The sequence below is a fragment of the Ips typographus genome, linkage group LG4, assembly GCF_016097725.1.
Source record: "Ips typographus isolate SLU linkage group LG4, UJ_Ityp_2.0, whole genome shotgun sequence".
Lineage (NCBI taxonomy): Eukaryota > Metazoa > Arthropoda > Insecta > Coleoptera > Curculionidae > Ips > Ips typographus.
Window position 1 is genome coordinate 11,682,319 of NC_138425.1, and position 24,194 is coordinate 11,706,512.

A 24,194-nucleotide genomic window follows, 5' to 3' on the forward strand; every position below is an offset into this window, starting at 1 on the left:
GTTGCCTACTTCTATGAAAATTCCACACATCATAGTGGTTCCGAAGGTCAAACTCCTCAAAAGAAGTAGGAACCATTTGTTGTACAGTGAGACCTGTTGATGAATCATATGATTTTCTTGTAAATGTAAAAATAAAAATCGTCAAGAAATTATCGTTTTATTTTAATAACCCAGACACTGGCAATACCAAAAACTAAAATCCATGTTAAGACAACTCCAAACCCTGCAAGTACTTGAGGATTCAATAAGGACCAACCTTTGGTCATTATGTTCCTGTAAGAGATAATCGCTAAAGTGCAAGGACACGCCAAGGAGGGCCATCTTAAAATGGCCGGCATAGCTTCAATTGGCCACAAAATCCCTATAAACATTAAACAGTTGAGCAATTTTATTTCAATTTCATCATTTTCTGTAACTGACCGCACACTATCGTCATAGGTAAATAACCCCCCGTACACAGAACATTGGCATCACCGAGTTTTTCGCAAAATGTCGATACGAAAAAACCTTAAAAATTAATAGTCAAATTCCTAATGGCCGTAAATAGTAGTAATTTAGTACCATAAGCCATTCCGCACACTCCAACCAAGTACTTGAGCAAGAACAAACTCCAAAGACTCCCAGCTACTTCCAAACCAGGAACGTACCTTAACATAATCATTACCTCAGCACATTCCACCAACATTATCACACACTGAATCGATAAGTGAGATAGAGTAATTTCTAAAGAAGATACCCCTGCTATTATGGATCTATCCCATACACCATCAATTTTCTCTTTTACAATGATTTGTGAGGTCATTGTAGAGCCCAAGAGGTACACCAGCCTAAATTAGGGTTGATCATCATCAGGTTGATTTATATTAAATTTTCAAACGAGATAACTAACACTAAAACTAGTCCAGGTGTCATAAAAACGGTGGCTGGAACTGTTTCGTCCCCGTAAATAAAATGTTTCTTCAGTGGAACTCCAACCATTTTTTCTGGATAGTGACAATCGGCAAACACCTTTTTTTGAAAATCAAAAAATAAGTTACGCAGCTTGTTTGTCATCACTTCTCCAGTCAATTTGTTTGACATGTCCATGTACACTTTCATTTCGCCGTAGTTAAGAATCCAATCATCAACGTCTTTGCCCTTTAAAATCTTTAGAAACCAATGATTATGTTTGTCTAGTTTCTTAAAAACTACATACTCTTTCTTCAAAAGATTCGGAGAAATTAGTTGGAACGTAAAGTACCCCCAAAAGATGACCATGTTTGACTCCTTCGTACGCCTCTGGGAATGACTTGTACAAAATCTGCCAACACTCATTCATTATCAAAAAAAAGCAAATTGTATGAACAGACCTTAGTGATCATTGGATGATCCAAATAAGTTAAAAATCTACATGTTAAGTTTCGTAAATGACACTCTTCACCTTTTGGAACAACAGTGGTGTTCCAGTTAAAATCGTTACCGCAAAACGCGGACATGCTTTCGTTGTTGACTATACCTAATTTTAAGCCCTTCGGGTCGGTTCCTACTGAGTTCGAAAAGAACCACATTTGCAACAGCGGAAACGTTAACAAAAACAGAATGCCCCTAGAACAACATTTTCAGTTAAACATTCAGGTAAAAATATCAAAAATTCACCCAATATCCCTGTAGAATTGCTTCCAGTTTTTATTTAAAAGCGCTTTCATTCGGTGTTTGTCTACATCCGTAGCTGACATGTAGACCACTTGATCTTTTTTCGACTTTTTGCTTACTAAGTCCTTTGAAGAATTTTTGTTAAGTTTAGTTGATTCCAAGATACAGTATAACATACATCTTTAGATCTATAAGCAACCGCAACACTTTCAATCGAAGTGCTCGTGGAATCAGTTTCCTGGATTAGATTTGTTTCTTGACGTTGACTCAACAGCAAAAACACCTCCTCCAAAGTGGTTTTGCTGTAGGTGCTCAACAACATTTGTGGCGATTCTTGAGCCAGAATTTTTCCGTTACGCATTAAGCCGATCTAATTTAGTAGTTTAAGTACACATTTATTCTATAATGTTAAACACTTACCGTATCTGCCTGTTTAGTTTCCTCAATGTAGTGTGTTGTAATAATGACTGTAATCTGTTTTGTGCTCACGATATCTTTTAAATGATCCCATATTCTAGAAACAAGATTAATAGAAAATAATAAATTTCAAAAAGTTTGAGTTACTTTTGTCTTAAAATTGGATCAACGCCTACAGTGGGTTCATCTAAAATCAGCATTTCCGGGCAATGAACTAATGCTGCAGCAAAAGAAACTCGTCGTTTCTGCCCTCCACTACAATGCTTCAACAATCTAAAACATTTTCAATTTTAGGATTTGCTTATATGTAGAAATGTAGTTGTTACTTGGAAGATTCAGGTAATTCCAGCAACTTTGTGAGGTAATCGAAACGAGACTGAATTTCACTAGATTTCATCTTGTAAATGGTACCAAAGTATACTATGGCATCCTTGACAGTAAATTCGTCAACTAAAGCTAGCTCCTGCATAAACAAACACCAAATGATCAAACTCTATGTGGTTTGCAATTTTAATATACCTGGGGCATGTATCCAACCCTAGGACCTGGCACTCCACTTCCCTTCTCACCTGGACGACCTCCAAGTATCCATATATCACCGGAATCCACATTTTTACGTCCCACCAAACAATTTAGTAATGTGGTTTTACCACATCCGCTTGACCCCAACAATCCATATCTGGCAACAATTAAATTAGAACGGTTTCCTGCTTTAAAAGTCACTTACATGCTCCCTTGTCTAATGTTCAAAGATAGTTCATCCAGGATCAGTTTCGAACCGAAGTACTTTACAACTTTACTCACACGAACTGCATTTGAGTCTGCCATTTTCTAAACTGAAATTAAAACCATACAATTATTAAGTATTTTAATGTGCAAAAACAAAAATTGTTCTATAATTATATCAGTTTAGTGGTAATTAAAATATGACGCTTTAAAAATGTCTTTATATTTGTACTTATTTTAACAGGTTTTTCTAAAAATAATTACTTTTCAACTGTTGAAAATTAAACACACTCACCGTAGAAAATTTCACGGAAAAACAACTAAAGGCCCATCATTCTATGGGCAGAAACGAACCCAGAATGACGCACAAGGATAACTTTTAGCTTCCTATGTGACTGAAATTTTAAATCCAAATCGTCGTATATGTTTTTAGACTGATCAATTGCTAAAGAATTGTACGTTTTCGGATCATTAAATTGATGATTTGCATACGAATTAGCATTGGACAATTGTATCATAATTAATGTCTGTTATAAAATTGTTTGACTTAATGATGTTGAGCAGCCGTCGCAGCATTTGTATTTGTTTTTTTGTGTCCGAAATCAAGTAGTATAGATCAGAAAATTTGCAATATTTTTAGCAGGTGGTCAAAAATGTATACTTTTTATTTTTGGTATTATTTATTATTTTTGGTAGTTTTCTGAACCTAAACTCTGATAATGATACATAGTGTCCAAAACCTTGAAATTCTATTAAAACTAAATCATAAATGGTTCATCTCAAACTAGATTATCATAAAACAAATCTTATGGTGTCTTCATCCGAGTTCGTATAAGAACTGGTTTTCAGCCGCCCGGAGGAAAACTGGTAAAAAGAGAAATGGTTAATGGACATAGGAAGGCTTCAGCTTTCTTACACCCAGATATGTATACGCGGTTCAAAATAGTCGAATACTCAGTAAAACACTTTCATTAAAGTAGTAATGTAACTTAGTGCAGTTCTGACACTTAAAAATGTGGAAAAAGTCAATAAGACCGTGTGTACCTTGAGGAAATATCACGTTGTAAATAAGTAAGTTTAAATGTTACACCTAATAAGTTATGTAACTGTTATTGTAATGTTGCAAAAACACCAAATTGCGGTTAGCAGATTGAAGTGCGATTTCTTCAAAACTGTACAGCATACATGGTAATTAATTGTGATGTTACCAGTTTTTGTGTAATATGGCTTGTTGAAATTAAAGATAATAATTATTCTGACTACTAGGTCATGTAAACTATAAGTTTAAATTTGTTCAAATAATCATATTTAAGTAGTTTTACTAAAAAGGCAGTTAATAAACACCAATTTTTGAAAGTCATTTGAAAAAACACATGTAAACGCATTTTGAACTGTATACGTATCCTTGGTATCTTAATTTGTCAAGCTTTGAAATTATAATTTCCAGTTTCTTTCTGATTATATAAGTGCAAGTAGACAAAAGAATCGTTTCAGTTGTTAGTGGGACTAACACACTTTAATTACTTGAAAAAAAAAATAAAGCGGTCATGAGTGCCCGATATTAGCGGACAATCTCAAGGTAACGTACGTCAAAACAACGAAGAAAAAATATAAAACGAAAGAGAATGCAAATAAACTGAAAACGCATACAGGCAGTGCATTCTACAGGTTCTTGCCAGTAATTATAACGATCTTGGTGGATGCTGAGAGTACCAATTGAACTATTTGATCAGTTGTCGAAGTGTTTCGGTGGTTGACAGTGAAATTATGTACTAAGTGATTTTAAGAAACTTATTTAGTGAGTAATTTTTGTTTTTTTTATTTTTTCTTTTATTACTTAAAATCATCAAAAGTGAAGTGCTCGGTCTGTTGTTCAAAAATGATCATCTCATTTTGTAATATATTCTTGCAAGTCATTCAAAGTCAAGTTTAAGGTGAAATGAGTGCAGATTACTATCGTGGAAATTACAAATTCAAGGTCTTATATTTTTCTTGCCCGTCGTTAATCACAGCGATTTTATTATGTAAAAAGTGCACTTAACTGAGAAATGTTTATTGTTAATCAATATTTTTAAAACAAACTATAATTATCTATTTTTAATGGCTGAGTAGGTTTTTAACATATAATGATACAAATACCTGTTTAGTGCAGGTTTTTGAAAAAAATATGGGCGCGGGTATAAAGTGTACTTTATGGCCCGCGCGGAATTAAAAACACGCACTACTTTTTAGTTACAATCGTAGACATGCATTTTACTATAAGTTGGTAAGCAACACAGTTAATTATTTTTACCAAACGTACTTGATGCATCCATTATATCAGATTTATGTGCTATATCCTATATTTTGATATTCATTGTTGAAACAAGATGATCACTTGGTAGAGCTTAAAGGTTGGTGAGCACCTCTGTAATTATTCTTCCATGAGGTTTTCATAAAATTGCCTTCCCCTTTATGTCAGCAATAATACGTTTTCTTTGATACATAAACAACTATTTTAATGAGACAATTTTTGCATTATAGTTAATAAAGAAAATTTGAAATCTAATAAATAACATGGCAGCAGTTCACGTCCAAGATGTCGTCAAAAATTATGGGGACGTAAAAGTACTAGACGGCCTCTCCATGTCTGTGGATAGAGGGACAATGTAAGTCTTTTAATTGTATAAATAGTTGATGTTTATTAATTGACCAGTGGTTGCATAAGTCAAAAAAGTATTTCTATTAACTCTGTGTGTTCCTCATCTCACCCTTTCATCATTACACCTCCACTGGTGTGAAAGTTTGAAACTATTCATCTTTTAGTTAAACTTACTTGTCGTATTTTCTATAACTTATAGATATGGATTATTGGGAGCATCCGGTTGTGGCAAAACCACCTTACTCAGTTGTATCGTGGGAAGAAAAAGCATCCACTCAGGAGAAATATGGGTACTGGGTGGAATACCTGGAGAAAAAGGTAGCGGAGTACCAGGACCGCGAGTAGGCTACATGCCCCAGGTTACCCCACCACCAAAACTTCCTTCAAATGCCCTAACATAAATTTGTCTTCACCAGGACATCGCCTTAGTGGGAGAGTTCACTGTTAAAGATGCAATTTTCTACTTTGGTCGGGTGCTTAACATGGACGAAAAGCTAATAAGCGAACGATTCAATAAGCTTTCAAAATTGCTGGAATTACCGCCTGCGAATCGATTTTTGAAAAATTGCAGCGGTGGACAACAGAGAAGAGTGTCTTTCGCTGCTGCCATGGTGCATATGCCAGAACTACTGATCCTGGATGAACCTACAGTGGGGGTTGATCCGGTTTTAAGAGACAAGTAAATTGATTTTAGTGGTTTTAAAAATGTTTACTCAGTACAGTCGAACTTTATAGGATTTGGCAGCATCTAGTGGAAATTGTACGTACGGAAAAAGTTGCTGTAATAATCACGACCCATTATATCGAGGAAGCTAGACAGGCCGATAAGGTCAGTTAAATTTCCTTACACTCGATAGTTTTATTACAATTATACTAATAATGATAGGGTCACCTTAGGTGATTAAACAGAAAAACCTGCTATAATTACCTCATAAAGTATTTTAAATGCATTTAATTGCATACACGGGGATACACGCGCTAATGTACAAGTTCACGGTATAAAAATAATTCTTAATCATTCAATAATAATTGTTGGTTTTTAGTGACAAACTATAGGGGATTAAAGTACAAAATGTTAGCCGGATCAGTAATTTTCTGGACTAAATAATATAAACTGTATAACAAACTGATTATTGAGTCAGGTGATTGAGCAAAACACAAAATATCTAAGTATAGTCTGGTCTCTTGGCTCACAGATTGGTTTAATGAGAGGTGGAAAGCTACTAGCCGAAGAATCTCCAGCCAGATTGCTCGAGCTATTTCACACTGACACCTTAGAAGAGGTTTTCTTGATTTTGAGTAAAAACCAGGAAGAGGGCAGAATAAATAGAGCGTTAGAGGCTGCTAACAACCCCGACCATAATGCGAATAGAGTAATTGACAATGCTTCTTCCACTACTTCTGTGGCGACTTTTGACATTGGCTATAGTTCAAAAGAGGTTTGTGGCTTATTTTTGACTTGCAAGCTTCTTAAACTTATTTTTTTCAGGAGTTAACGCAGAACAAAAAGAAAACTAAAATAAAAAAAGACAAAACCGGAGTGGAGGCTCATCGAGTGAAAGCGCTTTTGGATAAAAATTGGAAACAGTTTTACAGGAATTTAACGTACGTTTTTATGATAAACTGTGGTTCTCTTTTCACTAATCACAATCAAATACAGAGGAATCATTTTCTTGATCACATTCCCCATGCTCCAAACGTTATGTTTTCTAAATGGTGTTGGGGGAGACGTTAAAGATCTTAAACTTGGAATTGTAAACGATGAATCTATGACCACTAGATGTCCTGGTTTTATATTTAACGGTACTACCGAGCCGTACAATTTTGGAGATTGTCACTTCTACAACGCCACTTGCAGGTTTTTAGAATATTTGGAACATCCCATGATCAACAAAGTAAACAGTTTACATTGACAAAATTAGAGGATAATATCTGATTTTCAGGTCTTGTATACATCATTAAACGAGGCCACTGACGCTATTAAGCACGGAGACCTCCTTGGAGTATTGTATTTTCCGAAAAACTTTACTCCATCGTTTGAAGCTAGGGTATAAGAACTCAATTTCCCAAAGTGTTCACTACAATTTTGTTAAAACAGATTCAGGATGGCAGCCACGCAGAAAACTGGACATTGGACTTTGGAGAAATCAAGGCGTACCTGGACATGTCTAATAGACAAACTGGAGCAACGTTGAAATATAAATTATATGAGATGTTTAATGACTTTGAGGAAGACTTGTTTGCTGACTGTAATTGGCCGAGAAACTTGGGCAACCTTCCAATTAGAAACAACTACTATTATGGGAATCAAGATGAAGCTTACACAGTTTATATGACTCCAGGCACTATAGTCACGTGAGTGGTAAAACCAAATTGAATAAATACTTACTAGCAATATTTTTGTTTCCATTTAGAATGTTATTCTTCATGGGTGCAATGATGACGTCCCAAATAATTATCACCGATCGTAAGGATGGAATCTGGGATCGGTCGGTGGTGGCCGGAATAACATCTCTAGAAATCATTCTGACTCATTTCATTCTACAGACTGCCATTATGCTGGTGCAAACCACAGAAGTGATCCTTCTGATTTTTGTTATTTACGGTTATACGTACCAGGGTAGCGTTATATTAATTTTTATTATTTCCTTTCTTTCCGGAATTTGTGGAATGGTCTATGGTATGTGAAGGTTACTTTACTCCTTCAAGTCACTATTAGGAATTAATTTTTAGGTTTCTGGGTGTCTGTTATATGCGAAGACCACTCTCAGGCCAATATTTCTGTATCAGGAGGATTTTTACCGATGATGTTGCTGTGCGGTATGTAACTAGTACCTATAACAAAAACTTCTATGGAGTTCAAGTTAAATTTGTAATGCAGGATTGGTTTGGCCTACTGAAGCGATGCCCAAAGGGCTGCGAATATTTGCTAAATGTCTTCCGTTTACGCTGGCAATTGAGTCTATGAGGAATGTTATGAAAAAGGGGTGGTCTTTGTTCCAACTTGAGGTTTTGCACGGTATTGGAGTATTGTTTGCTTGGATTGCTTTGCTGCTAATTTTAAGTGCATGGATGATTAAACTGAAACGATAATTTTCCTTTGTGGTTTTTAGTAAAACAAACTGTATATGTTCTTAATTTAAATAAATAAAAACTTGTATTAATAAGAAAAAATTTATCTTTAAATGTCCCGTATTTTTACGGGTTACATTAAGTTGTAAACAACGGCTACGAAGAATATTAAGAGAATCCTAACATAAAAAAATAAACAAATATGATATATCATACAACTCTAACTAACAAAGTAGGCATTTAAGGCTTTGGGGCATCTAGACAGGTTCTGGCACTCCTCCTCCTTGTACTAGAACCACTCAATACCGGTCTAGGTTTGTATAAATCGGCACTCGAGTACCTTTTAGTGGCAGAACCTGAAACTACAATATTAAATCCAATTTAACATAAAATGTAGAAGCAGTCAGCTTAACATGGTTTGACAAACACAGTGTCCACAAAAACAACTACAACTCTAAAACGAATTACCTCGTTTAGGTTTCACCATAACCGGTTCTTCTTTCTTGTTTTCTCCGGACTTCTCGCTTTCGGCCGGACTTAAAGGTAAACTAAAATCGGGATGGGACGACACATCTACAACCAAAGTTAAACCTGTGTACAAAGGTACAAGGGACCGTGTTAGTACTTAATAAGAAAGTGAGCCAAATATTATAGGTACAAGTCTACTAAACATGAACCCAAACAGAAAATATCAAGCGTTAAATACTACGGTACAGAAACGAAAAGTGAAAGCAACACTTACTAGTATTGCAAACAGTTTCATTTGAATTGGCGTTGCTTAAATGGTTTCTTTTTGTTGCTGTAAAATGAAAAACCTGTTTAGGATCCTTTTACAATTCATTTGTGTCACTTACCTGGTTTATAGTTGCAATTTAGACTGTTGTTGTTCTCGGTACCTTGCAGTTTCCTTTTTAAACCACGCTAAAACAAATTACTTTAGTATTATCAGTAAAAATTATAATACTGGAACAACTATAGGTTTACTTACCTTGATGATATGAGGAACATTCTTTTGAGTTCCGTTTACATGTTGTTCCAAACGTACAACATATTGGTTCAGTATGACCAATCGCCTTTCTGACACCAATAACGACTCCTTCCGGAAGAAATAGCAGGGCTCTTCTTCAATTGCAGAGATGTCTCCATTTTGCTTTGATTCAGCTTTCAGATCCATTTTGTCGAGTTTAATAAACAGTCGATTGTCGTTTGTTTTAGGACTTGTAACGAGTTTTGTACTAGAATCTTGAGTAGGTATTGCAGTTATCCCAGCCGTATATTGGGAATCAGCTTTAACGACTTTTTCCATTATTTTTTCGGAACGTTTCCTTTCTGCTGCGGAAAAACCTGTAAATTCCTCACTAATCCTTCTTTTAGGTGTTTGAGAAACGCTATTTTCAATTATGTGGTTTTCTTTATCAGAAGAGTTTAGTGAATTATTTGTAGGAACATTGTCCGTATGTTCAAAACTGCCGTTAAATTTAACTTTCTTTACAGAATTTGTATCAAATTCTTTCAGTTCTTCCTCAAATTCTGCTAGAGTGTCCACTTTTCGTTTTTTAATAGAACTGACGGACACAACAGAAGATTCGTCATTTTCGTCGTCTTCGTCTCCATACATATGTTCCCCGATATTGGACATTTCTTGAGCCAATCGGGCTTCAAGAGCTTCGAAACTTTCCAGACTCAAATCCTGACTTTTTAAAACAGGAGTACTTTCTTCTGGCGGTTGTGCTTCTACTTCTGAAGCAGGTATTTCAGATTCTAACTCGAATTCTGCTATTGAATGAGTCCAATTCGAGTTTACAGGTTATTTAAAACGTTTTTGACTTACCTGCAGGCTCCGAAGTTATCATCGGTATTTGACTCAAAGTCAACTGATTTTCCCTTTCCAACTTGGCCAGCTGCTTTCGTATCTTCATAATTTTCATGGCTTCTTGCATATTAGAAGCGAATTTTGGTTTCATGTATTTAATAGGTTGAACGTTCTATAATTATTGTTATAAAACACAGTGAAAAAAACATCAACAATACTAATAATAGACATTATTAATACTTACTACGACATCAGTACTAGTAGCAACCTCCTCAGCCTCATTACACTTGTCCACTTTATCTGAATTACTGCTTGTATCCCCTCCACTACTAAAGTTTTCCGATGTATCTTTCTTGCTACTTTTGGACGAATTTTCTGAAGTACTATCAACTAAACTTTCATTCCGATTCGTTTTGCCTGAACCGTCATTAGAATCGCGATCGGTCGAGCGTCTCTCTCTCTTTTTGTTTTTGAAACTGTAGTGATCATCTGAAACACTTTTTTCCTTCTCTTTTTTCGAAGAACTCTCCTGTCCCTTGTGTTTATCGCGCTTACTAGACTTTGAGTCTTCATTTGTTCTTTTACTGTCACTAGTTTTTTCTTTGTCTTTTGAACCGCTAGATGATTTAGGTTTGTCTTTGGAAGATCTATCTTTGCTGGAAGACTCCTTGTTTCTGTTTGACGAAGATTTGCTTGACGAAGAGTTTTTGTCTTTTGATGATTTGTCATCCCGTTCTTCTCGGTGTTTTTTGTCTTTGTCATCTTTCTTAGAGGAGCTAGATGATCTTTCTTTAGACTTATGAGAACTGCTTCTTTCTTTATCGTGTCTGTCTCTTTCTGATTTAGTTCTTTCTCTACTAGACTTATCTGAGTGGTCCTTACTGTTCGATTTGTCACGCTCGCCGCTTTTCTCTGACTTCTTTTTACTATCTTTGTTCTTATCATTGTCTTCTTTTTTAGGTATTTTGTACTTCTCTAAATTAAATTCTTTCTCACTTGACTCTTCTTTTTTGTCTTTATCTTTACTGGAAGAACTTGGATGTTTGGAACTTGATTTTTCTTTTGAATCTTTTGATTTGCTCTCAGATTTACTTCTTTCTCTTTTATCTACAAAATAACGCTTTAACTCCATCTATAATCAAATAAATTGCTTACCTTTACTGTCCTCCCTATGTTTGTCAGTCTTGGAGGACTTGTATTTATCATGTGATCTCTTATTGAAATCACTCTTATGTTTCTCTTCAGTTTTCTGCTCTGAAGATTTTGTTTCCTTTGCTTCTTCAACAATCTCCAACTTGTCACTATTTTCTGAAGCCATTGTATTATCACAAATATCTATTTTCACATCTTCAGACAGACCATTAATTTGTGAGTTTTCAGAGATGTCCATTGACTGATTGCCAGTCCCCAAAACAGAATCATTACCTACAATTTATTCAGTTTAGCTATAATTTCCTGCTGCCTTTAAAGTTGAAAAGATACCAGAAGCTTCAGAGTAGCGAGAATCGACGGAATTGTCCTCCTGAATTGATAATTTTGTATTTTCTTCTATTGGTTCGAAAGGAGGACTCTCATCATCAGTTTTTGTGAGTGAAGTGTTGTTAGTTTCATTGTTAGTACTTTCAACATTCTCACTAGATAATTCAGCGGCGGAAACGTTCGATGTTTCTAAATTATGAATAAGTTATAGTTTTCCGTTATTAAACGGTTGTGAAGCGGTTTAATACCATGCACTGACTCAGGAGACACCGCCTCCAAATCAGTGGGTAATAAATCTTCAGTCTTGACTTTGTCATCCTGAGAAGTACTGGCCGATTCTGGTTTTTGAATGCCCAAAAAACGATAAACCACTTCTTCAACTTTGGGAAGAAACACTGAGCTTATTTTTGGATTAACCACTTGATCAACAATGCGTTCAACTCCCGATTCCAAAAATCCAGATCTAGGTTTTCAAAATAAAAAAATGCAGGACATAGTAGAAATGCACCTTTTGGTTTATACATTTCAGTTAAAAATTAAAACCTAACCTAGAAATTTTGACCTTGAAATTGTGATTGGTCAAAAAAATTAGCTTTCAGCTTGCTACTTTTTCTTGACCAATCAGAAACTAGAAAATGTATGAACTAGTATGGCTGCATTTGTTTTGACTTTCTATGAAGCCAGCAGAGCAAATTTAACAGTTGTTTTTAATTAATTCATTGTGATGTCAAACTTGTTCTACTGGTCCACAGAGGGCCAAAACGCAGTTATGGGAAAGGGTAACTCAAAAATCCTACCTATATCAAGGGCAGTATAGGCCATCATGACTATATAGGATATTAAGCTTTTAGGTGACTACAAAAATATTCTTAGATGATCTTTATCAACTAATTACAAGTGTGCAACAACTATAGATCCAATATGATCTGCATAGATGATCATACCTACAAAAATATACTTACTCAGTTATGTTTTTACGTAGTTGTTCTCGTAGTTGGTTCTTATTGGTGTCAGAGGCAAACTTTCGCTTTTTCAGAAAGTTCATAACGCTACCTTCGACCCTCTGCCTTAAATTTTGGTAGGCAGGTTTTGTGTCGACGTCTGCAATACATTCTTTTCTGAACTGATCGAAAATACCTTGGGACTTTAGTTCGTAAACTATTTGATCCACCATCCTGGGATCGCCAGGAAGGAAGCTTGACGACATTAAATCCATGCGCTTGAAGTTACTTCACTGTACAACTTGAGTATGGTTAGTAGTAAACCAAAACACAAAAAAAAAATCAATTTTTTTCAAATATACTAAAATTATTGTATTTTTTTTGTAAACAAAACAAAAACGTCAAAATGTTGATCGACTTTTGGCAGACAGCATCATTTCTATTTGACAACTGACAACTATCAATATACGTTGCTGAGAGCTATGCAACCATTAAAACACGTCGATTATATATTTAAAATTAGTAATTCCAACAAAAATAGCGCTTACTTTAAAAGGAAAAACAGACAACTTGTCGGAAAACAATAATTCTATACTTATAAACAGAACAAATTATTGGCTTAAAAATATACAATTTTAGCGAATCTATTTACAAAAATACAGACATGCTATACACTATTAGAGCGAATTCAACAAATCGCTGAAAGGCATATCGGGATGATCTCGAACCTTAACGAAACTATCAACAAAAGTTTTCCTTTGATGATCGCTAGTCAAATTCTTATAAAAGTCCGTCCCGGCTATGCAAAATATTTTCCGATCGTCGTACTCATAGCGACCAACTCTGGCTTGCACATAAGGGAAAAACGATCTGAGCCACTCGTTTGGACTGGCACTGATAAAGAAACAAGTCAAAGACCAGGTAGCCATGTTAGAAAATGATTGAGTGAAATTGGACAGGCTAAATACCACCCAGTCTTGTAGAAGGGAGAGCTGATTCAGTTGTATGGCACTGTCAAAAATCTAAAAAACAAAAAATTCTAGAGAATTAGATTATATTGGACGTGATAGATGATTCTTACTTGAAAAACAACTTCACTCATTAATTTTGGATAAGGTTGTTGAGGTGAGAGAAATTCCCCAATCACTTTAGTTAAAATATCAGAGGGAGAAAAGAAATCTTTCAGAATCGAAGGCAACACCGCACACAATACTTTCGCTTCGTTGACGTAGCTTTTTTTAATCCTCTCAAAGATGGCAGAGATCTTTTCTATAGTTTGCACTAAATGATCAGGACTAGACTGCTCAATCTCAGTGCCGGGTCTTTCCAAGTGCTCCCAACAGTCTACATACCCCAAAACAATAACAACGCAGCAACAAGTTCTGTAAACATTAACTTACCGACATACATGTATGTGATTAGTAGCTGAACCCCTAAAATTGATACTGAAGGATTCTCGTCTTTCATTTTATCCAAAGCTAGTTTCTGAATACTTTTTCCCACCTTCTCCAGAATGTACATGGGTTTTACGAGCAACAACCGTTCCAAAGCCTGTAAATTACACTACTACAACTGCTTTAACCTAGAATTACTAATTACCTTGATGATTGATTTATCAACGCAATCCACAACCTTTTTTCCTTGTACTCTGGCAAAAGCGGTTTGCAAAGTGGTGGTAACAAAATTAGCTTCCACATGCGATTCATCCACATTCTCAATAATGTAAAACGCCAACGCCGAAGTCAACATAGTATGTTCAGTAGATTGCATCAAAACTCGGTTCGTAGAAGTCAAGTGGACTTGGACATACTCGCAAGCGCAAGGTAAAATCAGCTGTAACTCGTCCGACACTCCTCCAATACAAATATTAGACAGGACGCATCCTTCCAAGACGTAAAGCAAACCGTACAAACACGAAATTCTTGTAGGCAAAAAAGGACTTTTCAGAAATTGCACCAACAGTTTTTTAGTTTGCTCGTACACTTCCAGGTCCTGTTAAGCAAACAGTTTGAGTATTTCCGCTTGACATGAGTATAAGAATTTTACCGGAGTGACAACAGCCACAGCCTTACAGAGACCAATAATTAGATACTGATGCAGCAATTCGTCTTCATTTGAGTGGATTTTAGAAAGGGCTAAAAATTTGTCCAGCATCCACCCGAATTGGGCTTTGTCCGTGAATAAGTCAGATATGTATAGTATAGAACGGACGGTTTCGTGCAGAATTCTAACGTCGCCAACTTTAGCCTATGACAAAGACCCCCTCTAGTTTTCAACAAAAAATATATTGGTGTGAACATTGCAAAAAGGAGAGGAAAAACTCCATTTTATTGTCACTACATTCATTAAAAGTAAAACGATCACACTTAGAGGAGCACAAAGGTATAATACTGTTTTGAAATCACTTTGGAAAATGGACTATTATAAAAAAAAGTGTTTTGAGAGCTTGCCTATAAGTTAGTAAAAATGTTTAATTTCAGATGAATTACCTTTTTTAAATAAAAGAATAAAATAATTACCACCTATACAAATTAAATGCATATTACTTACATTAGGATCGACAAACTGAGTATAGTAGTCCAAGAGAAACTGCAAGCATGAGTTAACGTCCAGTCCAGATTCCTCCAACAACTTCTGGCGTTGGTCGTGCATAACCTCAGCAAATGACCCCGAGTTCTCCGACCGTGAATTGGTCGAAATCATAAAGTATCTAACCGACATTTGAGCGTAAGAATATCTCTCCCCCAACTTCTCAAAATTTCTATTAGCAAACACATTTCTAAATTCTTGATTCGAACACCCCGTGCACACCTCGTTGTACTCGTTCTCTATACGGTCTTGTATCACTTTCAGTTTTTTTACGCTGCAAAATAATGGTTTTAAAACTGAAAGATGCGGCAGCAAAGCCAATTACCTAATACTTCTGTCTGGAATGGGTGTATTTCTTGGTACGTGAATAATACTGGACACATTCTTATTACCCAGTACTGGAAATCTGAGTGTTTGAAGAAGTTGAGCTGTTATGGCTTTGCTTGCCAGACTAGAGGCTCGTCTGGCTAAACTGATGTCAGCAATATCTAAATTGTCTTCTGGCGAACATAGCACGCTAAGGAAACACATCCACGTTTCTTCAAATTGCTGTCGGGTTGTCCATCCCAGTAATGTTGTCCTATTGGACACAGTAATGTGGTCCAATAATTAAAAGTTGAACTAAAATGCACACTTACCTAAAAATATATTCTTCAAGAACGTCAATTTCCTGCAACATTTCAATAGGTATAGGAGGCACGTGAGTAAAAAACTTTCCACTCAATTCGGGTTGCCAACCAAGTTTCCACACTTTGTTAGGCACAAAACTGTACGAATTGACTAACGGCAGCCTGGCCAAACAGACCGTCAGACTTTTAATCCTGTACGACAAAAACATGGGAATTTTCACGTATTGGTTCTGGATTTGGTACAACCAGCAAGTTAAAGCGTATAAACGTTGACAGGATGTTTGCGCTCTGTTGATTTTGTGATCTTCAGACGCGGTTCTCCACCAGTTTCGATCTAAGCACGGTAAAGGACGATCGCGTTTTAGCAAAAAACTGGTTAGTAAGTGTAACGAATCGATCGCTGAACACAACCAACTGAAATTTACGTCCACACCTAAATAATTACAGAACTGGGAGTTCTTTAAAATTTTATTGGAACAGTCTAGGAGTAGTTCCAAGCAGTTAAGGTTTAACTCGGTTTTATCTATTTCAAGCATGAAAGAGATAAATTCCAAAGAGAGGACTGCAAACTTAGAAATATTCTCTGAATCTATCTCGGATATTTCTAATGTGGGAAACTTGGGTAGATGTTCCATTAAGGAGGCCAGAGCAAACGACATGTTTTGCACAAGAACAGAAAATGATTCGTCCTCAAATAATTGTCTTATGTGTTTATTACAGCTGCCTAAAAACTCCTAAAAAAAGTTTTTATTTTAACTGAACCAATAGGGTTGTAAACAACCTCATGACTAGAGCAAATTCCATTGATAACACCGCTGACTTCTTTCAAAACTTTATCAACTGCGGCCTTTAATATTGCTGGTTCTTTCTCCATATTGTGTTTCAACATCATTTTCACTCCATTTTCTATGCAATCCCTCAAAATAACCCGGTTAAAGTCGTTGCTCGACATAAAACTTGTCAATTCGTTGTATTCTAGTTTTCCCATCACTTTTGAGGTCTCTTTGCGCAACATTCCCTCCTGATATTTGCTCTGAATTTGGGTCAGTAACCACTTTTTGTTAATTTCCAATTTCCGTATTTTTTCTGGCTTCATAACGCCAGTTTGCGTTAACTCCATAGGACTCATGTCGTAAAATCCGACAAGTACCTTGTTAAGTAGGCTGATTAAAGCTTCGTGTCTGCAACTCAAATCAAGTTAGTTTAAAAACCACTTACACACGTCATAAATATACTTTTTGGCTAGCATACGTAAGTGAAGTTCTTCCTTAATAATAAATAGGTCGTCTTTGGAGAGTTGCTGTAAGGCTTCTTCTCTAGACATAGTCAAAAAGAATTCGATTTTGCGACTGGCTAATTGAACTACCATGCGCGATATTGCAGTTTGTCTGTTGCATAGCAAATTGGGTACTAACAGTTTTATGGCAGCACCTGTTTGTGACGCGTGGCAGTTCTCCAAACATTTAAGAATTTTGGTTTTGAAAATTGCCTGAAAACAATAATTTCTCAGCTTGATGATCTTTGCACAAAAGTTTGCTTACATCTTTGTTACTAAGACAACGCTGCGTCATACTCGACACAAAAACTTTGCTCAGCGTGGAGTTGCGATGTACAAAAGACACAAATTCAGCCACAGGCATTTCATCCACCAAATTAACAATCTGTTCAGAGTGTTCCGATAAGATCCACGCCAGCTGTTTGGTTTCAGTAATGTTCTCATTCTAAACACAGACAACAATTACACTGGGGAAAGATTGAACAAACCTTCAGTTATTAACCAAATAATCGCAGAACACAATGCTGGCTCCCAATTTCACCATGCAGCAGTTCAAAGAGCGCCATTGGTAATTTAGAACTTCATTCCAGAATGGCAAAGAATTGTAATTTAACAGACTGAGCATGTGACAATATTGGAATGTTAGGGAGGGGTGTGAAGTGCCGATTTTCAGGAAATGCCTGTTAATTGTGTCGGTGTTCTTTAATTGAGCAGGATCTTTTAGAAGAGCAGCAGCTACTTGGGACACTTTACACAAACTGCCTATAAAAAAAAGATTTTTACAAAAAGTTGTTACATTTAATTATGTTATGAATGTTTCAAATCTAATGCACTCTGTTATTTCAACATCTAAATCGAAACATTACGTTGGGGCTTGGTTTCGTTTAGATATGTAATTATTCAAAACTGACTGTTTGCACTAAGACTTACCTGTTTGAAAAATATGTGAACAATACAACAGAAACACGCTTAACTGGCTTACTAGAAACCGATCGCTTCTCGGTCCGTTTTCAGAAATCAGTCCGCAAACAATTGCTACAACCCGAAAAATCAGTCTTGCCATTACAACCTCGGCCCGGACATCCTGAAAAGCGTCCGCGTTATTGTGGACATTCAACGGATCGGCGGTGGCCACGTAATTTTCATAAATACTCCCCGGACTAAACTCCGCCTTAATTGCTTCAATTTTTGCTAATAGCTCCCCCTCTTTTAATGGAGAAATAATGAAAAGCAACAATATTACTTTAGACAGCCATTTTGCAATACTCTTTTCATCTCTCTGAAAAACCACATGGTGGTTCAGCAATTATCAACTCGAACATTAATCAACTTACCGTCAATGGTGGAGATTGAAACAGCATTACTATAACTTCATCAACTGGTCTAAATACGTTAGGATTTAAGGCAAAAACAAATTTTCTCAAACACACAAAACTTTCAAAAGTCTCAATCCGAATCTTTTCTTGACGCAACAAGTTCAGAAAGACCACGGACACTTGTCCCGACCACCTCAACCATTTTTCAGTGTCATCGGTACAGTATTTACTATCTTCTAATATCACAGACACTAACCGTATCACTTCTTCGTACTCTAGAAGCCGAAGCAACATGGCCAAGATTACCTCCCTAGTAGTTTCTAGCTCTTTCATGTCTGTGGTGTTTGTTCTATAAATTTTTCTAATGCATATTATTTTGTTCTACCAGTACAACTAGAGCTATCATACCGACTACGAAACAAAAATACGTCCTCTACAATCGGTTCTAAAGCTGGAATGCAATGCGTTCTCGGGTCTTGTCCACTAGCCATCAGCCCGTCACATAATTGAATTATTTTTGGGATGTCTATTATGCTTTTGCTGTGCTGTTTCGAGTAGGATAAATTGACCAGGAATTGGAATATTTTTGGAATTATTTTATCGGCTTGCCTGTTAAGTTATAAGTAAATAGCCAGTGAATTCACAAAGGCAAACAAAAGAGTGTAACAAGTAAAAAACAATAGCTTACGGTACAAGACCATCTTCAATAAACTCAAACTGCTTCAAAACAAAGTCTTTAAAAACCTGGTCAGAATCCAGAAGACAGTAGTTGATTCGCAGCTGAACAAGTTGGCTCAACAACTTTAATACTTGACACTGAAATATGACGTCACTAGTGACAGTGTATTGCTAAAAAAATTGCTAATTTTTAAACTGTATTGGAAAAATATTTCTATTCTAACCTTCAATGAATTTATGACAATCGGTTCAAAAATTCGAATATAGCTAGCCAGAGTTTTATCTGAAGTTCTTGAAATGGCGGTAGTTTTCTTCCCATCTCTTCTGTGTAAGTAACCCATAATTGTGCTGTCACCGTCACACTCTACTTTGCTTATATTGTTCAGTGACTGAATACAGATAGCCAGTTCTTGAGAAGGTTTCTGCAGGATGTTATAGTAAAAACTGCGGTTTTCGTCCTCTAATGTAAACTTCAGATTTTCATCAAAAATGTCCGTTAAATTGGAAGTCAAATTGGTTTCGAACAAACACTTGAGTAGTTGCTGAACGCATTGCACAGTCAGTGTTTTATCCAGACGGAACGTGGCTTTTAGGTACGTAAGAATCTCTTCTGAGATTTTACCAAACTCGTTCAAGGTTCCGACTTCCAATACTACACATAATGTTTGAATGGTCACTCTAACTAGATCCACAAAATTCTCTGACGAAGCCGGATCCAGAGAGATCTAAAGGTCAGTTAATCAACAAATCCACCTTAGTCACCTTAAGTATTACCTTATAGTTGACAAACGCGCTTCGTAGCATCTCAAAAACTTTCATATAATGCTGCGATCCAGCAAATTGTCCCACGTTAAAATGTTTCATTTCCCGTTTTTCGTCTTTTTCATTCGATACCAATTTGCCTGACCCTACTGACAGCTTTCTATCGTCATTCTTACGCCGTTTAATAGGAGACGACAGAGTTCCTGTTGTAGGCAAATGTTGCAACACTGTTTTACTTTGAGGTGCAACAGGGACTATGTCGTTGATCACATGATGAAATATGTTTAGAAGTTTCATAATGTATAGCAAATACTGATCGGATAAAGACCGTAAATATTCACTGGTGGGAAACATGGACCAGACTTTTAAAGGGTTTTCGTTTACGTCAACTGGTGCCACGTTAAACATGGCAAAACCTAACATAATTATGTTAGATATAACATAACTGAAAGACAACTTTAAGACTCACCAGCGTACAAATTTAATGTTAATGTCATTAAGTTTGTCAAAAAAGCAATGTCATAGATGTGTACTGATGATAATAGTAAACTAACGCACAACCCTAATAAGCCTTTAGAATTATCTGATTTAGGTGAATCGTCTTTATTGACGGAGTTTCTATCTGGAATTCCCCAGGCCAGTCTGTAAACAGTGCATGGAAATTTGTTGGACAATGCTGCTAAAACCTCAACACATCCGAACTGCAATGCCTTACAGTTAAGCTAATATAAAACACTAATGCACCTACGACTTACGGTAAAATATTTGGAATGATTTTCAAGTAAACTTAAATGCAATTCGGCGACAATTTTCGATAAAAAATCTTCAGTTTGTCCGTTAACTGGACGTGATATACTAGAGTATGGTACAGGCATGTTTTCGACAAAATGCCTCCAGTTCAGTGATTTGTCACTTTTATTATCGCACAGATCGGGTAGGTATTGGTTAATCAAGTAAATTCCTTTGGATGTGGCTATATTTTCGTCCGGATGGTAATCGTGAGAGTACACACGTTCGATTATACTAAACGAAAACAGGAATATTCAATAACATTGATTTTTTGAAGTCCTAGTAATCTTCTCAACATTAGCAAGTGTTCAATAAATCCAGTAAACATTCATTAAAAGATTTAGTAAATACTTACTTAAGGAGAGCACTGGATGCGGCACTTCTAATTCTCTGGTCTGAATCACTCAAAAACTCAAACACCACATGATAAATCATCTTTTGCTGAAACAAACTATCTCCAGTCACGTGAAACACATCAATATATGATAAACTTGAAACTAGATCACACAATGCAACCTACAATGACAAAAAACAAACTAATACAGTATAGACTGCAATCCAAGTGCTTACTTTAACCAGCCAGTATGGATTAGAAAGTAATGTTGGTAAAACTTCTAAAATTGGAGTGGCCTCATCAAAGTTTGTTGATTCACATAGCAAAGGTAAAACTCCTCTAAGTGAAACCAAAGTTTGTCGAAGACTGTTTGAATTCTCATCTTGTAATCCCTAAAATGTTAATATAGAGCAAAACCAACTCTACCCTACACTGATATTCTCACTTTGATCCAAATACACACAAAGTCTTTGACAGTGTAGCAGGGTGAAACTATCTCCAGGTTAGTGCCAACAGCATACTTTTGCAAATTTTCAAGACAAAATGTTGAGTAGTTTAAACTGGTTTTATTCAGAATTGTAACAAGTAAATCAGCAGCTAGAGTTCCTACCAACCCTCTAATTTGAGGGTCTGGATGATTTTTTAGCACCATTACGTCATCGATTCGCTGACTACTAACTCGAACTTGCCCCGATTTGGACGCAGAATAATTCTTGTCTAGGAAAAGATAAAATCCGTAAGGAAAAAGGTGAAGCAGATGGGATAAACATGAAATAGCGGAGGACTTTACGGAAACACGGACAATTTTATCGCTGAAATACTGTTTAGGAACTCCAGATAAGAGGAAAAGTTTTGTTATAAGTCTTGCACAGTATATCAATGGAACAGATTTATCCAAGTAGTCACCAATGTCAACATCCTACAAAAGTACTAATTATTTTTGAATTCTTTTGAACTGAGTCATCATACAAAAAAGTCACTTTGACCATCCAAAATTTTGTCATCACTCTCCTGGCTTCCATCTGAAAGCTTATCACTAAATGTTTCTAAATTTTCTGGTACACTAGGACTTTTGAAAGTTATCCTAGCAGGAGAATCTAAGGGCCACAAATAAATATAACACATTTTTTTCCTACAAAATCATTTTACCAAAATAGTGCAATGATTCACTATGACTTTCAACTGTATCACTAGAGTCAGTTTTGTCCATTGACTGACTGGAAGTGGGAATGTTCAAAACTGACAACTTTGACTCTCCAATCCATTTTTCAATATCACTTTCCACAGTTTCAATCAGATCACACTCAGTAAAATCATCTGTCACAGTGGCCACACTTAATTGACCTTAAATTCATCATTAATATATCAATAATAACTTAATCTTAAAGTTGTTAAGGGCAATTTTAATGTAATGCAGTAAAAAATAATATTTTACTGCTTTTATTTAGAAGAATTACAATTGATACTTACTAGGAGACCTAACATTATTTACTGACAAACTTTTATGAATTCTACATCTATCAATCCCTTCAGGGCTTAGAAGTTTGGCTTGAAGCTCTTCAGTAGCATTAAGTAATAAAACACTTAAAGTATCCAGTGCAGCATTCACTACATTGTGATCATTGCTGCTCAAGTAGTGGATACACAACTCATAAATCTACAATATTATGTTTGTTATTGTAAATTATTACTTCCATTCTAGTTACCTGAAGAAGTTTGTTAACTGATATATGACCAGTTGGGTCTGTATCTTTTGAAAAATAAATTACATTATCATGTTTTATAGTTTTGAGTTGTGCCACCAAACCCTTTAAACAGTTAAGAACACCTAATATTATGCAGCTGTTCTGATTAATATCTACTGGTACTGCCACATCTAAAACACAATTTCTGCAATTTTGATTCTGGGACCTTAGAGATAATCTTACCTAAAAGATAGTGAATGCAATATGCTATAAAAACATTAGAATGTTTTGAATGAGAACATATTGACATTATACATGTAGAAGAAGTCCTTCTAATTGCTGCTGAGGGCTTGATAACATTTTGCAAAAATGCCTTAAGAAGCTCCTAATTAAAAAGTTAATTAAGAACATTTTTAATTGTGATCCAAGTGCAACTTACTCTAGTATCTTTATCTGAGCTAAAATTTAAAAGACATTGAAGTATATTAGGTAAGCTACCAGCAAGAGTTTCATGAATAGACTCCTCTGTTCTGTCAGCAATTTTAATCAGTTTTGGAAATAAGTTAATAACATAAGCTTTGCCTTTGACTGGTCTTATATAAGAGGCCAACTGAGAAAACCTTGTTAGTGCAGCTCTAAGAGATCTTGCAGAACCATTCCTTTTGATCTCTTTTAGTAGTTCAATATGTACTTTTCCTATATGACCATCAGTCACTGCCTGTAGATTCAATAGGAATAGCATACATAAAAATGATTTGTGTAAGTAGGCTTACGCGAATAATTCTATTCAAACATTCATCACTGGTCATTCGAACATCAGAATCACTATCATCACATAGTTTTAGAAAGGTTTCAATGGTAACCTCCAATAGCACAGGAACACTAGTTGATATCCTTATAGTAGGATTGGAAAATGCCTCAGCAACTGCATAGCAATGATGAAGTTTTTCTTTCCTCCTGAAAAAAGAGTTTTGCAACAACTTTTACTGGTATCTAAAAGGGCCTTACTTTGCTTGGTCTAAAGGTTGGTTGTGGTTCGACAGCGATTTTAATATCTCTAACGATTTCTGTAGCCTCTCCTGAGTGGCCATTCTCAATTAGTTATTCTGTGGGGCACTAATTTGTGGTAATAATACACAGTTGATTCATATTTTAACCAAAATTACTGTATTTACAAAAGTTTTTGTTTACAATTTTTTTAAATGACATATGACAAAAGTGACACAAAAATTTGTATTGAAAGCCCTTCTCTACTACATTTGACAAGGCTATTATTAACCATATTTTGCCTCTCGCTCCTACTCGTTTAAAAACCTTATTAAAAAGTGATAACGGAAAGAGTAAACACAAAATGTCGATCTTTCTCTTGACTGACATTTTCCTATTTACACATAGCTGCCTCTACCGGTACGTTT

General features: G+C 35.8%; 4 protein-coding genes across 17 annotated transcripts; 1 reads left to right on the forward strand and 3 right to left on the reverse strand.

Annotated features, from left to right (window-relative positions):
• Positions 1–138: 138 nt before the first annotated feature.
• LOC145727413 (ABC transporter G family member 23-like) lies at positions 139–7,944 on the reverse strand. Of its 2 annotated transcripts, none has more exons than XM_081976967.1 (14): positions 7,806–7,944; positions 2,777–2,885; positions 2,569–2,728; positions 2,376–2,512; positions 2,197–2,322; positions 2,053–2,146; positions 1,811–2,002; positions 1,636–1,757; positions 1,350–1,584; positions 1,196–1,300; positions 890–1,146; positions 562–827; positions 421–507; positions 139–361 (listed from the first exon to the last, which is right to left on the reverse strand). In XM_081976967.1, the coding sequence occupies exons 2-14, from the start codon at positions 2,875–2,877 to the stop codon at positions 150–152; spliced, it is 2,094 nt and encodes a 697-aa protein (XP_081833093.1). In that variant the 5' UTR covers positions 2,878–2,885; positions 7,806–7,944; the 3' UTR covers positions 139–149. The 2 variants fall into 2 exon arrangements, with proteins under 2 accessions (XP_081833093.1, XP_081833092.1); XM_081976966.1 differs by lacking the exon at positions 7,806–7,944 and adding an exon at positions 3,071–3,222.
• Positions 3,692–8,590, forward strand: LOC145727412 (ABC transporter G family member 23-like). Of its 2 annotated transcripts, none has more exons than XM_081976964.1 (13): positions 3,692–3,846; positions 5,299–5,423; positions 5,616–5,775; positions 5,833–6,095; positions 6,152–6,245; positions 6,613–6,855; positions 6,906–7,021; positions 7,077–7,311; positions 7,360–7,464; positions 7,515–7,771; positions 7,831–8,096; positions 8,150–8,236; positions 8,298–8,590. In XM_081976964.1, exons 2-13 carry the CDS (start codon positions 5,332–5,334, stop codon positions 8,507–8,509), a joined length of 2,130 nt encoding a protein of 709 aa, XP_081833090.1. In that variant the 5' UTR covers positions 3,692–3,846; positions 5,299–5,331; the 3' UTR covers positions 8,510–8,590. The 2 variants fall into 2 exon arrangements, with proteins under 2 accessions (XP_081833090.1, XP_081833089.1); XM_081976963.1 differs by lacking the exon at positions 3,692–3,846 and adding an exon at positions 4,408–4,573.
• Positions 8,572–13,140, reverse strand: LOC145727405 (uncharacterized). Of its 12 annotated transcripts, none has more exons than XM_081976940.1 (11): positions 12,743–13,140; positions 12,029–12,243; positions 11,784–11,969; positions 11,457–11,726; positions 10,546–11,408; positions 10,320–10,473; positions 9,477–10,261; positions 9,343–9,409; positions 9,231–9,287; positions 8,957–9,079; positions 8,572–8,850 (listed from the first exon to the last, which is right to left on the reverse strand). In XM_081976940.1, the coding sequence occupies exons 1-11, from the start codon at positions 12,994–12,996 to the stop codon at positions 8,729–8,731; spliced, it is 3,096 nt and encodes a 1,031-aa protein (XP_081833066.1). In that variant the 5' UTR covers positions 12,997–13,140; the 3' UTR covers positions 8,572–8,728. The 12 variants fall into 12 exon arrangements, with proteins under 12 accessions (XP_081833066.1, XP_081833070.1, XP_081833069.1 ...); XM_081976944.1 differs by having other exon boundaries at positions 8,572–8,844; positions 8,957–9,061; positions 9,477–10,264; XM_081976943.1 differs by having other exon boundaries at positions 8,957–9,061; positions 9,477–10,264.
• A 151-nt stretch (positions 13,141–13,291) lies between these two features.
• On the reverse strand, positions 13,292–24,010 carry htt (huntingtin). Its single transcript, XM_081976933.1, has 31 exons — positions 23,788–24,010; positions 23,553–23,736; positions 23,219–23,497; positions 23,023–23,164; positions 22,801–22,970; positions 22,565–22,751; positions 22,244–22,438; positions 22,064–22,191; positions 21,540–22,013; positions 21,331–21,486; positions 21,116–21,276; positions 20,727–20,994; positions 20,441–20,672; positions 19,984–20,387; positions 19,434–19,934; positions 19,220–19,380; positions 18,940–19,140; positions 18,550–18,880; positions 18,146–18,494; positions 17,718–17,977; positions 17,481–17,660; positions 17,175–17,428; positions 16,721–17,120; positions 15,949–16,673; positions 15,636–15,890; positions 15,272–15,584; positions 14,768–14,968; positions 14,321–14,713; positions 14,122–14,272; positions 13,803–14,065; positions 13,292–13,743 (listed from the first exon to the last, which is right to left on the reverse strand). Exons 1-31 carry the CDS (start codon positions 23,868–23,870, stop codon positions 13,399–13,401), a joined length of 8,346 nt encoding a protein of 2,781 aa, XP_081833059.1. The 5' UTR covers positions 23,871–24,010; the 3' UTR covers positions 13,292–13,398.
• Between the last annotated feature and the right edge of the window lie 184 nt (positions 24,011–24,194).

What these genes read in the sequence shown, in the direction of transcription:
- LOC145727413 (XM_081976967.1), bottom strand. Translation starts at nt 2,877, where the DNA reads ATGGCAGACTCAAATGCAGTTCGTGTGAGTAAAGTTGTAAAGTACTTC. An exon ending in ACACCTGGACTAGTTTTAGT is followed by an intron (nt 828 to 889) that starts GTTAGTTATCTC and finishes ACCCTAATTTAG; the next exon opens with GCTGGTGTACCTCTTGGGCT. An exon ending in AGTGTGCGGAATGGCTTATG is followed by an intron (nt 508 to 561) that starts GTACTAAATTAC and finishes TTAATTTTTAAG; the next exon opens with GTTTTTTCGTATCGACATTT.
- LOC145727412 (XM_081976964.1), top strand. Translation starts at nt 5,332, where the DNA reads ATGGCAGCAGTTCACGTCCAAGATGTCGTCAAAAATTATGGGGACGTA. An exon ending in GAGTAGGCTACATGCCCCAG is followed by an intron (nt 5,776 to 5,832) that starts GTTACCCCACCA and finishes TGTCTTCACCAG; the next exon opens with GACATCGCCTTAGTGGGAGA. An exon ending in CTCCATCGTTTGAAGCTAGG is followed by an intron (nt 7,465 to 7,514) that starts GTATAAGAACTC and finishes TTGTTAAAACAG; the next exon opens with ATTCAGGATGGCAGCCACGC.
- htt (XM_081976933.1), bottom strand. Translation starts at nt 23,870, where the DNA reads ATGGCCACTCAGGAGAGGCTACAGAAATCGTTAGAGATATTAAAATCG. An exon ending in TTGTGTTCTGCGATTATTTG is followed by an intron (nt 17,661 to 17,717) that starts GTTAATAACTGA and finishes GTCTGTGTTTAG; the next exon opens with AATGAGAACATTACTGAAAC. An exon ending in AATCACATACATGTATGTCG is followed by an intron (nt 14,066 to 14,121) that starts GTAAGTTAATGT and finishes TGGGGTATGTAG; the next exon opens with ACTGTTGGGAGCACTTGGAA.
- LOC145727405 (XM_081976939.1), bottom strand. Translation starts at nt 12,996, where the DNA reads ATGGATTTAATGTCGTCAAGCTTCCTTCCTGGCGATCCCAGGATGGTG. An exon ending in CTACTAGTACTGATGTCGTA is followed by an intron (nt 10,474 to 10,545) that starts GTAAGTATTAAT and finishes CAATAATTATAG; the next exon opens with AACGTTCAACCTATTAAATA. An exon ending in TGAAACTGTTTGCAATACTA is followed by an intron (nt 9,080 to 9,230) that starts GTAAGTGTTGCT and finishes CTTTGTACACAG; the next exon opens with GTTTAACTTTGGTTGTAGAT.